General features: G+C 36.4%; 1 protein-coding gene across 2 annotated transcripts in view; it reads left to right on the forward strand.

The window, feature by feature from the left end:
• The window catches only part of TMEM135 (transmembrane protein 135), a 160,906-nt gene that overhangs the window by 67,905 nt on the left and 78,013 nt on the right, over window positions 1-14,988 (forward strand). The window contains exon 5 of one of the 2 annotated variants that reach the window (XM_048294497.1): window positions 118-183. The exons of the other annotated variant lie outside the window; for it this stretch is intronic. Coding sequence (XP_048150454.1) covers window positions 118-183 — 66 coding nt within the window. The remainder of the gene's footprint in view (window positions 1-117; window positions 184-14,988) is intronic. 2 annotated transcript variants of the gene reach the window in all.

The following is a 14,988-nucleotide window of genomic DNA, read 5'->3' on the forward strand; positions in this document are numbered from 1 at the left end:
AATAGGTGCTAAAAGGTAGCAGAAAATATAAAACATGCTATAAAACTTGAGACATATCATCATGAGCTGTGTTGTCTGTTTTTTAATATGAATTTGTCTGTGTATTTGTTGGTGCAGGCCACAGAAACATTGTTCCGAATGGCGGTAGCAAGAGGAGCTATCACACCTTTAAGACATGGAGAAGTAAGGCTGAATATATCCGTATTTTTTTGTTCCTTATTTATGTGTGATATAATGCTTTATTATTATAGTGCTTTATAAATTCCTGGAAGATGTACTGTCTTCAGTAAGTGAAGAGAGCTGGACTATATGTAACTTGCATACCTACATTTCAGTATTTTTTTTTAAGGGGAATGGGAATTTAAATCTTGCCCAGTCAGAAATGAAATATTTTTCAAAGAACGCTCTATTTTTCTCTTTGCTTCAATCATAACTTAGCCATATGATAGAAGTGACTCAAGAGAATGGCCTTTCATCTGCTTTGCCAAAAGCTGGGATCCAGTTTTTCACTGAGTTTTCTCTATTAAAGATGTCAAATATAGAGAAATTCACATGAGGTCAATATTTGTTACTGGGTGGCAGTGGAGAGGTTACTTCGTCCTTTGTTCCTTTCAAGAAATATAATATACGAAGTATTAGTACATTAATTATTCCAAAGAGGATAAATGTATTTGAATATTACCTTACCCATACATGCTTCTGTTCGTGGTGAACATTGTTTTCCTTCTTTGTATGGTTTTATATGAGGTAAAAATTGTTTTGAACGTCGATGATAGTTCCAATATGGGTTGGTGCAATTTATACTTAGATTAAATTTCATTTAGAAAATAAAATACTACAGTCAGTCATGACACTGGAAGTGAGGAATGATCTGGGCATTGCCACAGCTGGATGCTACAGTGTGTAGGGTTTTTCAGTGTTAGAAATCTCAGTGTTTTTTTGTGGTAATATGATTCTGATCAAATTCCTAATAAGCTTGTGAAAAATTCTTAGCATTTTATCTGGAATCTTGGCCTACACTGACCCTGGAATCCCAGCTGTGCTGTAAAATGTTCCCTATGCTGATGAGATTGCCTTAATTTCTCTTTTGTGACAAAGTAATGTATCTCTGCATCAGTGTCTAAAGATGTACCTGAGATTTCATGTCCTGTCATTGTTCGTAATTTTGGCTTTTCTGAATATATGGATCCTCTATGTATTTTGTGTACTGCTGCTTTCTAAAGAAGAGCATAATGCCATTTCCAGAAGTGTTAGTTACTGAATATATGCATCCCTTCCAAATTCCCTGGTTAGGTTTTTTTTTCAGTGAAGGGTACTTAATTTTCTATGTTTTAATGACCAGGTTGCCCAAAAAGTTTGTGTAGTTACCCAGTGAATGGTGTTAATTATGGAAAAATCAAATTATAGGGTTTTTTTTTTAAAGAGTAACTAATTGTACTGTTTGCAATGCAAAATACTGGGACAACTACAGACGTAATTGTGAATGATATTAGTAATTTCTGAATCTGATATATCTTATGTTGAGCCAGTTCAGCTCACCAATGAGGTAGAAAAATGTTTTTGCTCAAGGGAGATCTTTTCATTAAATTCCATTGTGTAAATATAATTTACTTAGTCTGAAAATGAGAAATTGCATTATTCAGATGAAACTTAATTTTTCCAGAAGAAACATATAATTATCTAGAGTCATACTAAAACTTTTTTTTTGCTTTTCCAAGAAATTGCTGGATGTTTGCACAGTGCGAAATTAGAAAGGGAGCCAGAAAAAAAGTTGAATATGAACTAAAGTTGACTGTATTCTGTTTGAGAAGTGTGAATTTGGCAGTGAAAATGAAAACAGAGAAACTTTTTAAATGGAAATTTCAAAATATGGAGGCAGCAGTCCAAATGTGCAAAAGTGCTGTTCAACTTTCACATCAGAGCTTAAAATGTAACACCATTTAAAATTTGAGAGAGGGTAAACCTGTCCACTATTAGAAGGCAAAAGTCATACCTGTTTTTTTAAAATTAATTAAAAAAACCAAACAGTATTCTGTCTGTACCACTGAACAGATTAATGTGGAAACGTTTCTTCTACAGGCAAAACAGGATACATGAAAAGTTTTCCATTATGATCCAGTTGTCATCACCAGGTGGATTTATAAGTTATTATAGCGAATGTCCACTGGCAGTCCCTTTTATTTCTCCTTTCTACATTTCCTCATTCATTTGGCCTTATCAGGCCTTTATGCATATATAATTTTTATGGTTTTCATTTATTATCCTTGAAGAAATTGAAAAATGAGGTTGTACAGGTTTGGTCTTTCTACTTTCGAATGTGGTTTATAAAATTGCTGTTGAGAGTTTAGATAACTGTGCTGCCAAAACCAGTTATCAAAATTGGGTGCATAGTGCCAAAAATTTCTTAACTGTGGAATATTAGTCATAGAGGTTCCTGAAGAATCTTTGCAGTGGTTCTCTTGCTCCTGGTTGGGTTTAAGTGTAGCAGCATCCATGGGAAAGAATCAAACCCAGAAGCATAATTTATTCTCAGGAGTCAGTATGTTGTTGTTCATGTTAATTAGTTGTTCATGTTAATTAGTTATTTCTGTCAGTTATGTTGTTGTGGGGGTGGAGCATGAGGCAGAGCCTAACATTCATTTCTGTTAGCACTTCTAGCCGATTCCCAAATGATCCAAAAATTGTGGAGCACGTGTGATCACACCAAATCCCATGGCTGTGCTTCTGAAAGGAAATCTTAGGATGGATTTCATTAATGACATAAAGCTGAGTGCAGGTGATTGGCGCAGCTGAGAGCTGTGCATTTGGGGAGCCTGGACCTGGCACCACCTAGAGAGCATCTCCAGCTGTTTCTTCTGCTTCTAGTCTTCATGCAGGAGGCTCAGATCTGCTGCCATCTGTTCCTCACAGTGTCCAGTCTCTTCCAGACAAGCCTGCTGGCTCTGTGGGTGCTGGCTGATGTGGCAGCAGTGATGGGGTTGAGGAAACAGGAGCAGCAACAGCATGCCTGCTGAAATGAGTGAGAAGAGGAATACAAGGAGGCTTCTGCTTCAGAGCTGACTGTGCTTTCCAGTTTTGCATTCCCTGGAGCCTCTACTGCTGTGTGCTGAACGCCAAGGAAGAGCCGTAAGGAGAAGCAAGGGTTGGCAGCAGTGGGCTGTGAGGAGTTGCTGGGTGCACGGTGGCAACATGGAATACATTTGGGTACAAGCTAAGATTAAGTTTGGTGGCTATACACAGAGAGAATTTATCAAACCAGTGCTCTCATAAATAATGAGGCTGGAGCATTTGTAGCTATGAAAGTATCATTGGCAACCAATCTTGAAGTATAAATATATAGAAAAATGTAAGTTTTTCTAGCCTAAAATGGCTTATGGCCTTGCAGTGTAATACATGTAACCGTATGCATTGCTATGGCAGTAAATACCCATGCTTGAAAGTGCACTTTGTTGGAAGAAGACAAGTCTTTGTTTTTGTTTAAAGCCGTTTTTAACAGATTTCACCATTCTGTGTGTTTTCTGTAAATTAAGTAATGTGGAGCACGAAGTTTTATGAATTTAGCCCAGATATCTGTAAAAAGTAATTTCTGTGGATTTGTGTTCGTAGTTAATACCGGTGATGTATTTGTGATACCACGTTTAGCTAAACGTAGAACAAGGGGATTAGTAAGTATCTTTAAAATGGGGTTTCTTTAATATTTTTACAAGTGAATACGTAACAGTGGGAACAGCAATATGAAATGCTCCTTCGTGGTGCAGCACTGCTTTTCCTTCCACAGACGTACTAAAAGAACCTTGGAAAGGTTGAAGTGATATTACTGCCAGCTCAGGTTTTCCTTGCCCTCTTTCTTCCCGGTCCACTATGCCATAGTAGAGTGTAGTGTAGAGTCTTGTAAACTCACCTGTGGAATTTAAGTCATATAGACATGAATCTTTTGTATTATTAACAGTAACTCTGATGACTTTTTGTATGAGGAAGAACTTTTTAATTTTACTTGCCAATGGAGTGATTCAAAAGAGATATTATGACACCTGTCATCATATTTAGTTGTGTAATGTGGAGATGACATGGAACTAAGTATTCATTAAATGATAATCTCTTTTCCATATAAAGGGATTCTGCATTTGATTCCTAAATTTTGGGCTTTGTCACAATGATATTTTTGCTTGTGCTTTTGGCCAGTTTCATTCGTAATACATGAAACCCAGGAATACTTCATAAATAATCATGTTGCAGGTTCTGAAGAAGTACCAAGAATAGTTTGAGATTGATTTTCATTTAAATAAAATTCCTTTGGGTGCACAGTTTCCTGTGGTTTCAGCTCAGGGGCATACCAGGAATAATCACTTACAGGCACATTAGAAACTGAATTGCAGTTGGACAGTGGACATCTGATCCCCTCACCCTTGTGCCTTCCAATCACAAAGATGTCTTTATTATCCAGGATTCAAAAGTTCTGCTGTCACAGGCTCCCCCAGCATCTCTGGTTTCCATGCTTTTTTCTTGAATACTTTGGTACTGTCCTGTTAATATGTGAGGAAAGATGTTTTCTCAGACTTTCGTAAATCTTGCAGCAGTAGAGACACTGTAGTTACACCAAAGTCCTGAAGGTGCTTGATTTCTTAAGTGTCTGTCTTTAGCCAAGGGCATGTTTAAAAGGCAGCACTGTTGGGCAGAGTGAGCCATATTTGTTCTCACTGCAGGGATATGATTCCTAGCAACCCAGACTTGGTACAAGGAAACTTAAATTTTTTTGTGGCCGTGTCACAGCTTCCATGGGCTGTTTCTGCCTTCAAGTAGGATTTTCAGTCTCTTGGATCTTATCCTCTGGGTTTTTCCTGTCCTGGTTAAGGGTTGCTGGCACATGGAAAACAAGTGTATTTTTAAAATTGAATGTGTTGCAAACCAGTGTAAATTTAATTTAACCAAATCGTATTTCTGAATGTCGTGTAAGATCCAAAATGCCAGTAGGTTTCAGTATTAATTTCTCTTATAATTACCCACTTATATTTGAAAAATATTCGCAAAACTAAAAGAAAGGAGTTGCTTGCAGGCAGGTCTGAGTACCTGTTCATCTAAAGGGAGGTCCCTTCTCTCTGTCATAAGAAAATAATCTGTACTTTAATTTTTAGCTTACTCAAAAAAAAAAAAAAAAGTTGTTTTAAAAAAATTAAAAATAAAAAGGTATCCTATAACAGTGTTCTGAACCATCAATTAACAACTCAAATTATTGGCATACATAGTTATTGCTTTCTCATTAGTGAAATCTATTTTGGAAGTAGTATGGAATCTGTCTTTTATAACTTCTTATAAAGCAGGGACAAATGGATAAAGCATATCCACAAGAATAGAACTGTTTTGTAGTCCTCTGGCTTAAGGTTTTGGTTTGGGACAAATGTGTCAGAAGTATTTTAAAATAGTACTGGGATCTGGAAAATCCTTTTGGCAGGTCACAATGGGTAACAGTTCAAAGGTAACTTAATTGCCAAAGACTGGCATACCTTATCTATGTTATCTGGAAGTAAGTCAAAAGTAAGTAATTCTTCTGATTAAATGTAGTGAAAACTAAAGCTTGATTGGAGAGAGAGAGAGAGAAAGATTGAGAAAGCCATTGAACCCTGGGGAGGGAAACCACCAGATTGCCTTTGAGGTGTTCCAGTGTACAGTGTTCCAGTGCTGTTTTTGCCATGTATTCAGTTGTGTGAAGGTGTTATTTGTCTTGGTTGCCCTGAGTTAGCATTTTAAGTGGTCTATAGATTTTTAATTAATTTTTAATCATGAAGAGGAAAGAAAATTTGTCTCAAAAGCATAGCTGAATATAAAGAACTTTTCTGCTCTTTTAATATGCCATTTGCCTGAGGATAGTCTGTTCCTTACTAAAAATCGTCTCAAGCCTTGATGAAGTATTGATCCGCTCTAAATAATTTTAAAGTGTTGTGATGGAATTAATTTTTTAGGAAATGTGAAAAATTAATGCACTGTAGGAATCACATTGTCTGTTGTAAATTTAAGGTAGAAGGATCTGAAAGTAGGATAGTGGCTGCATATTTCAGCATATGGAGAGGTACCACTGAAGAAAGGTAACACGCAAGTTTGGAAACTTGGAGAACTTAAATTTCAAAACAGAAGTGAAATAATATCTAGGTGACTCACGCTTTGTATTTTTCTTTTAAGCGCATGGAAAATGTAGTCTGTCTATTTTTCATGGAGTGGAACAATGGGATTTAGTACTTCAGGCATTTGACATACCATGCTAACCATTATTGTTACTGTAATTTTCTTTAGTGCAAGCTCATGGTATGTATTTATCTTAGAATAGTCATAACTTCCCTTTATGAAGTGAAACACAAGGCTAAAAAGTAAATTAAATTATGCTCAGGGGTATTTGCCAGGTGTGTTTTACCAAGAAAGTATTGGCAAGGAGTAAAGTAAGGAGGGAATTACCTATTTGAAAGACTTCTCTTTTTTTTTCCTTAATACTTTGCCTATATATTTCAGATTTCTTACTCTTTTCCATCAGTAAAGCAGTGAGTGTGTGGTAAAGGTATCAATAAAAAATTATGGCAACAAAGCTAAATGTAAGGAAATATTTTTATCTCTCAATCTAGATTTTGGTCTTCTATGTTGTGGCCTTGGAATGAAGTTGTCATTTGCTTTTATCCTTAAAACCTGCCTGCAAAATTGCCCCCTGCAACTCCATTTCTGCTAGAGTAAAGATCATGTGCAGGGGGATTTTTACTCGTGTACGTGAGGAAAGGCAGAGTAGGTGCTACTGGAGCTTCATGCTGTAATAATGCTTCTTTCTCACTTTGGTGGTGTTGATAATGATGTATGTTTATTCTTTCATGGAGTTAAAGAAATAGGCAACTGTAAGAAGATACTTAACCTGATAAAGCTAAGAATTGGTTCACATTCCTCTAGGCATTTAAGAATGCTGCGTGGTACTAAAGCATACACTCAACTGATCTTCAGTTTCCGTGCAAGTTGTTTGATTCAAGTTATTGGAAGAATAGCCTTGCCAGTGTATGAACGCACACGATCTTCGTCAACGCTTCGCAGTGTAAATATGTGCGTGTCAACTAAATCACTGCTTTATGTACAGTCACGGAATCATGGAATGATTTGGGTTGGAAGGGACCTTGAGGAACATCTAGTTCCATCTCCCCCTCATCATGGGCAGGGACACCTTCCACTAGACCAGGTTGCTCAGAGCCCCATCCACCCTGACCTTGAGCACTTCCTGGGATTGGGTGTCCACAGCTTCTCTGGGCAGCCTGTGCCAGTGCCTCACCACCCTCACAGTAAAGAATTTCTTTCTAAAAACTAATCCAAATGTACTCTCAGTTTGAAGCCATTGTCTCTTGTCCTGTCACTACAGTGCCTGATGAAGAAATCCCTCTTGGCTTCCCTGTAGGCCCCCTTCAGATGCTGGATGGTTGCTGTGTGGTCTCCATGCAACCTTTTCTTCTCCAGGCTGAACAGTCACTTTGAAGAAGGGGTGTCTTAATGTCAGTGTAAATGTTACATTCAGTGATTTTCAGCTAATTAAATGTAATATTCCTTTTGGAAAACAGTGTTCTCATTCAATTCAAGTTATTTTATGCTTCTTGTCCATGTGTTTGACTTAGTAAAGTATTGTTGAACACAAAGAAGAAATAGTAGTAGTCTTTGGTAACTTTTAATTGTCCTGTATGTTAAGAGATTGCATAAGTCAAAATGCAGTTTGAAATGATTTTTTTTGGGTTTCTGAAAAAAGGGTGAATGTGCCTACAGTCAGTGAGAAAGCTTTTTCCATTCCATCCAACTTCAACAATCATGTTGTGATTCTGTGTGCTACTCTTGTATTTAAAGACCTAAATTTTCAAACATTTTTCAGTAGGTATAAAGCTAGAATAATCCTTTATTGGGTGTATACTTGATTAATATTATATAAAAGTTAAAATTTACATGAATTTCTCTAATTCTGTAGAAAAAACAAATGGCAGTATCTAAGGTAAGCAGTTCCAGGTTATAAAGGCTAAGGGTTTTATTATTCTTTCCAAAAACGTGAAGGTATGGGAAAATTCTCTTGATAGGGAGGTTGACTACTTGGATTGGGAACTGATACCAAACACAGGGTGAAGTATTTCTGGTGTGACATTATTTGGTGCTGGGGGAATAGACTCTAGAACATTTCTATCACGTGACCGGTAGTGATTCTTATTGGGTGAGCACAGCTAGCTTTTTTGGACACTGTAAGACTGGTACTACACTCCAGTGATCTGAAATAATTTCAAACTTAAAAATCTTTGATGTTCTTCCTTCTTTTAAAGAACTTCTATGCATTTGCCCTGAGATGCCAACCCTATACCTAAATAACAGCATGTTTAGGAGAACAGTCTAGCCTCAGATATTTAGGTACCTTTACAAATGTTAAGCAAGTTATCGTTACGAGCAAGATCAAGTGCTGTTGCTCACTGCTCAGGATTGAGCATTCTGGGTACTCAAGAATCAGGAATAGTGGATGTTAATGAAAATAAATGTTGCTAAAGTTCTGTAGTAGCAGTCTGCATGGGTTCGTTGTGATAATTTGCTGTAATATTTTTACAATATTTAATCACTTAGGAAGGATTATATTGTCTTTCTTGACTGATATCTCAGTGCAAGGTGATGGCGATAAGTGAAGATCTGGTCTGCCAGCAGCAGGAATGATAGGGTGCATGAACTGCTGGAACAATTCTCCCACTCTGAACCATGAAACCAATGTGCTCCTGTTGGTTACAATTTAATGGAAACTAATTCTTTGTTGGTGGAATCAGGTGAAAAATATGTGGTTCTGATTAGCAAACAGTCTGTAGAGTTTCTTGGTCATGGAGAACATTCCTCTGGCCATGTGCATGTGTTCATGTGTGTGTAGCTATACATATTTATGTTACAGATGCGTCTTCTTATATTAAAAATGCTGGGCAGTTCAGGTTTTTTTAAAATATATTGTTTTTTAAAATGTACTACAATCGATAAAATTATTATGTAATTATTAAATACGTTTATTATGGTAGAATAAATATTCAGTTTTATTGTTTCTGAATTTCAGAAACTCAAGTTTTTAAACCCAACAACCCTCAAAATAATATTTAGTAGAACTATGTAACAAAAACTCAAATATGAGCCTTTTTTGAAGTGGCACTGTTTTCTGTAGGAAATATGTATTATACAAATGACTGCCTGGATAAAATAATGACCTTTCATTTATAAGTATCCTGCAGAGCTGCAAAAAGTAAAGTGGTATCTGCAGTCTGCCTAATGGACTGCTCACCACATCACCACATGCAATTAAGCATAAGTGATTTTTCTGCTCAAGACAGCCTCAAGACTGATTTAGCAATGAAACTTAATTACTTCTAGCCCTTAGAGAAAATGGCCCAACAAAGTTGAGGTTGTTGGCAGAGCAGTGTGGGAAAGCTATTGCTGCAACTCCCTTCCCCACTTCTGATTTTCTGTTTGCAGTACTTAAAGCACAGTTAACCTTCAGTTAAGCAAATATTCCCACAAAATGGTGCATTTTTATTTCTTTCTTTGATACAAGGCCAAAGAAAAAGATAATGAAACATTGCAGTGTTTTAAAAGCAAGAATTCTGATCAAATCCCACTGCTTCAGACTATGGGTGAAGTTTTTCTGTGCTAAAGGAAATGAAAACTTAAAAATTAGTTCTCAAATGCCCGTCTAAGTGCTAGATAGCCATTCTGGCCAGAGAAATCTCAAGCTAAAAGCTAAAGCTAAGTGCATTTGTGCTTCTTGACAATTTAGTATGTTATAGGTAAATTATTCCTTTATTTTGTACTTAGGTTACAGGAAAAAATGCTGAAGGAAATGAACATTATCAAAAAAAGGAATCGTATTAATAAACTACTTTATACTCAAAATTGCTTCATTTGAGTTTTTAGGAATGTGTTATTTTTCAAGGAAACAGAGCTTCAATTCTGTGACTCCAAGGAATACAAGGAATACATCTGGAATAACAATTCAGAGAGACATATGGCATCAATTGGCTTATATTTTCCTATATGGGGGTTCCGACTGAAGTAAGAGGGAAAAGTGCTCATTAATTATATGGGATTAAAAATGCAAATACTGTGCTGTTTTGGATTTACATGCCCTATTAAAGAACTCTGAGTATGGAAAAGATGTGGAAGCGGAGCAAAGAAAGTTTACTTTTCTGTTAGCTGTGGCAATAACTTGCTTTACTTCTGTAGTATATTTTTCCCCTTAACAGTTTTGACCCCCTTACTCTTATCTTTTCATATAGAGAAATTTCTCATTTACCTCTGGGATTGTAATTTACAAAAAGAAGCAATATTGTGGTTGTAATTTGTTTGATAAATTTCCTCCTTAGTATGCTTCAGGTCTTTTTCCTGTTAACAGCTGTGGACATGTTTATCAATGGAAATATTCATGGTGACAAAACCAAAAATGTGCCTAAGTATTTGTGAGGGTGTGCAGCATGAGACACTAATTCCCAAAGGCATGTTTAGCACATGCTCTAGTGCTTTACTCGGTAGGGAGTGAATTTAAGAGAGTGTATAGGTCCCCTTGTTTTTAACAGTATTTAACCAAACAAGTGACTTAAGCTCTTTGCTAGATGGGAAATAATAATTTAAGCATGTACTTCAAGGGGTTTTTTTTTTTTATTTCTTTTTAAATTGTTTTTTTTTAGGTCAGAGCATTGAAAGACTCATTGGAATAAACACTGTTTTAGCCTTACATTTAGAATCCCTGGAATAGTTACCAGCCCCGGCTTCTATTTACTATATTGTATTATATATATCCCATATACTTTTTAAAATTTGAACTGCTTAGGCTGACATTTTCGGAGGTGATAATGATGGTGCTCCCCATCTTCACTATGCAATGTCAGTTTCCCTCCTTTCACAAAGGAGGCGCACGAGGGCTTTCACGAAATCCATCATGTGACAAAGTAATGAAGGACCAGCCAGAGACCTGAATTGCAGTTGCACCAGCAATGTGTATCAGGAGCTACATGAACTTAGTAAGGGATGATGCCTGCCTTGAACAGCTGACTATCTGAATAAGCTTGGGAAAAGGCTGGGAAAAAGTTTAGTATTAACATCTCCTTGAGAGGCTTGGGGTAGGTAAATGATTGACTCGGAGTCCTCCAAGTACATGTGAAAAGTAAGCTTTTTGCTCTCTTCATTATATGGGCAAAATGCCACTGCTTATTTTGCAATAGGTCATGCAATAGATATACTTATTTCCTATAATAAACTAATTAATGGGGTTACCTGCAGTGTAACATGGTCTTTTAGTAACCCATGTGATCTCCTGCATTTTAGGTTCTGGTGGAGCTGGGTCCCAGTGGCTTGGAAACCTCTGGTATTTGCAACTATTCAGTGATATAAGGTGATGCTCCGGTTGCCCTGGAAACTTCATGCTAAAAGTTTAGGACTAATGATATTGTTGGGATATATCATACTCTTTGCTTATCTCTTGAATTTCACTAAAGTTTGGAAGCTAAGCTTCACTCCTAATTAGAAGAAAATGTTTTATTGCATTAACAGTAACAGCCTTGCTGCCTCCTTTTGTTCATTGCTGAAGTGTTTATAACAAAGGGAGAGATGCACTGTGTTCTTTACAAAGCTCCTTTCTGGCAGGTGCTTTGACTCCCTTGCATGTTGGATTTTAAATCTCTGTTAACTTGTCTGTAAGAGTTCAACATTCATTTGTAATTTACTTGTCTGAATTCGCTCTGAGCTGTGTCATTTTGCATTCTGTGCAGGATGGAACTGAACAGAAGCAGATGTGGAAATATTTATTTTCAGTAAGATTATTTTGTACACAATGTACTCCTTTCTGTGACATTCATTACAGCTCATTGGACTTTGTGTAAATTCAGGACAAAAATGTAGACAAATAAATTTCCCTGTGTCATCTGCATGCCCTTGAACTCAGTTTCACTTTGAAATGACTGTGTGAAGAGACCATGAGTGGGTACAATTTTCCAGTCATAAGGAAAGTGCTTGGAATTCCTGACATTTGGAAATGTGCACATATGTTTAATGAAATGTGAGTTGTTTTTTTTTTTAAAAAAAAAGCTCTTTTAAGTTGCTGAAACTCAGAACTTTTATGTAATGAGATCTGACCCTGGAGCTGTTTATCAGACTTAAAGAAAGTGCCTTCACTGGACATTTGAGTGGTAGTGATGATGTTGAAAGGAAAGATTGACTGATATCTCTTTCTATGCTCTTGGTAGCCACCAAAGATCTTAAAGTTCATTCTCTTGTTTAGTCTTGAATAACAGAGCCATTTAAAAGTAGCAGCTGGTGACCAGTGTGGTCTGGTAGAGGCGGTGGGTATCAAGAAATAATTTCTGTGTGAGATGTCTTATTTTCCAAAGCATTTTCCAGCAGTGAACTGTACTTGTGAAACTGGCTTAAATGAGCATTTTTCCTTCTCCCAATATAAATTATTGCAGTTCCAGTGTATGTAGTTTCTACAAACGGCATTTGGCATCAAGAGGCACAAAATATTTTGATTATTTTAATGTGTCAATAATATGGGAAATACTGTTCTAGGTAGGGGAACTTTGTATACAAAAGACAGAAATAAAGATACTTAATTCTATTGACTAATAAATATTTTGGCATATATTAAAATATCAGTACATGATTTTAAAGCTATTAAAGTGCTGCTCAGCAATGGACATGGTCACAAATAGCTGGCTAAGAAAAGGTTCCTCCCTTGGTCCCTTATCTCAAGGCGTTTTTACGCAAAAAAAAAAAATACAATTTGAAGTTACACTATAATTCTGGAGAGAAAAGTGACACCTGTTTAGCATTTCAAATGCTGTACTTATGTCTGAAACAGAGAGAACAGTTTGTGCATTTGAAAGTTATCTCCTGGCATCTTCACCCTTCCTCATTTTTGTTTTCTCCAGTATTCAACAGTTGTTTTTTTTAAGGTGCTATCAAGACAAAGTCTTTTCTTATAATAAGTAGAAGGAGCCCACAAGATTTCTGCTTCTACAGCTTCATCCCCAAAGTGAGAGCTATGGCAGAGAAATGTGGTTAGAGAGTACAAGCTTTGCTGGAGTGGTACTGCGAGAACTGGGCCAGCCTGTTGAAGGGGGACTCTTTGGACTGGTCTCACCATCTGATCAGAAGACTGTGGGAAAGGTTGTCTGTGAGTTACAACATGATTTCGTGCTGCCTGCTATTAAGATGTCTTCAGTCCCACAGCACTGAATGTGAAAGGTTCCCTAAGTAGGGATTTTGGGAGAGCTAAACTTAGACAAAGCTGCTTTTATTGCCGGAATACTTCATTCAGTCATTTTCGCAGTATAGATGGGAGTTCAGATTTAGCTCTGTTAATTCAGTCAGGATATCTTAAGAAATTTTATGAAAGATCTCTAAAAAAGAGAAAGAATTGTGTTTCTATGCCTGATATTCTTATCTGGCATTATATTAAACATTTGAAAATACACACATTAAGCATTTGAAGATATAGTAATGAACCAGGGTTGCTTCAATTTTTCTTTGACCCATTTCTGTATTGTAGGCAGATTATAGTATCAAAATACTGCAGTAAATCACTTAATAATTAAATTCTTTGTTGGTATCTCAGGAGTTTGAAATTCCTTTGGGTTTTCCCACCACCACCTTTGGAGATAAGGCCTGATCTGTCATGTGTTACATGATTCTAAAGTAGTTTCTGCTCAGGTAACCTAACAAGCAGATAAAAATGGTGCTATATTTGGGGGAGAGAAAATACTTTAAAAGTTTTTTTTTTAATTTAACAATTTTTTCTTTAGTGTCTGTAGATTTAGCAAAATTATACCCTTCCAGAGTATGCAGGAATGTTTATCCAGTTGTGTAAGGCTGTCTGATTATTAATCAAAGCCTTTCAGGTGTGAACATTTGGTTTTTAATTGGAAGCAAAAGCTCTTTGCTAGAGATTCAGTACTTATTATAGGTAAGACCTGAGAAAGCTCCTAATTTTTATATCAAAGCTTTCCAATAGAAGACACATTTTCAAGAGAAACCAGAAGATAACAGAATTTAATTCTTAAGTATTTCTTTTTTATTTTTCAATTGTTTAATTTTTCTGTCGTTTAATTTTCTGTCTTGGATTTGTTTCTGCTCAAAAGCATAGGGACCTCAGGTCAGATTCATAAAGGCTTCTTACTTTAAATCTGCTAGTATTTAGCCCTCATTCAGTTTTAATGTGATATGTATGTGTCATGAGTTTGATTTTTTGTTTTAAGAAGCCAAGTGGTAATAAGGGTCTGTGATTTTCCCCCCAGACAATATTTTTATGTGTGCTTCTCCCTTGGTAATAAGCACAGTATTGGTCAGCATTTGAAGAAGCATTTCATTGCCCCAGTAGTGAAGGAGGTGTTCTAGGAATAGTATGAAGCACTGCCAGAAGTTCTGGAAGCAATCGGAGAATTGCTTTGATGTTGGGATATTTGTACAGGGGTACCAAGCTAAGGACCCTGTACAAGGCTCAGTTTAGTTTCTTGTTTTTGCGGTTTAAAGTAAAGCTCTTGAACACAAAAGCAGCAACCGAAAACCCCTAATATGTTTTTTGTTGTTGGATTTTTTTTTTTTTTTCAGAAAGGCAGCTAGTAATTAGGGTTGAAAAGGACTCTTAATGGTGTACTAATTTATTCCTTTTCCTTGTCCTGACAGGTTTAATTATTCCTAAGTATCAGTGAATAGACTGATGACTAGCTCAAAATTGACCAGTTCCATTGATGATGGGACAGTGGTAAAACTGTTCTTTCTATTTAGTTTCATTTTTTTGGTGAGACATAGTAGTGAATTATTCTTCCACTGGTAACCTGTGTTTTACTTAATTGTAGATAAGCCAATATGACATTTCCTTTGATTCTTGTGGATATTTTTAAAATTCCTCAGTCATCATCCTGTCTGCAATTTGGAGGGTTTAAATCAGTTTTACTGGCTGCAATATTTCCTTATAAATTTAGATTA

The sequence above is a fragment of the Corvus hawaiiensis genome, chromosome 2 (genome assembly GCF_020740725.1).
Source record: "Corvus hawaiiensis isolate bCorHaw1 chromosome 2, bCorHaw1.pri.cur, whole genome shotgun sequence".
Classification (NCBI taxonomy): domain Eukaryota; kingdom Metazoa; phylum Chordata; class Aves; order Passeriformes; family Corvidae; genus Corvus; species Corvus hawaiiensis.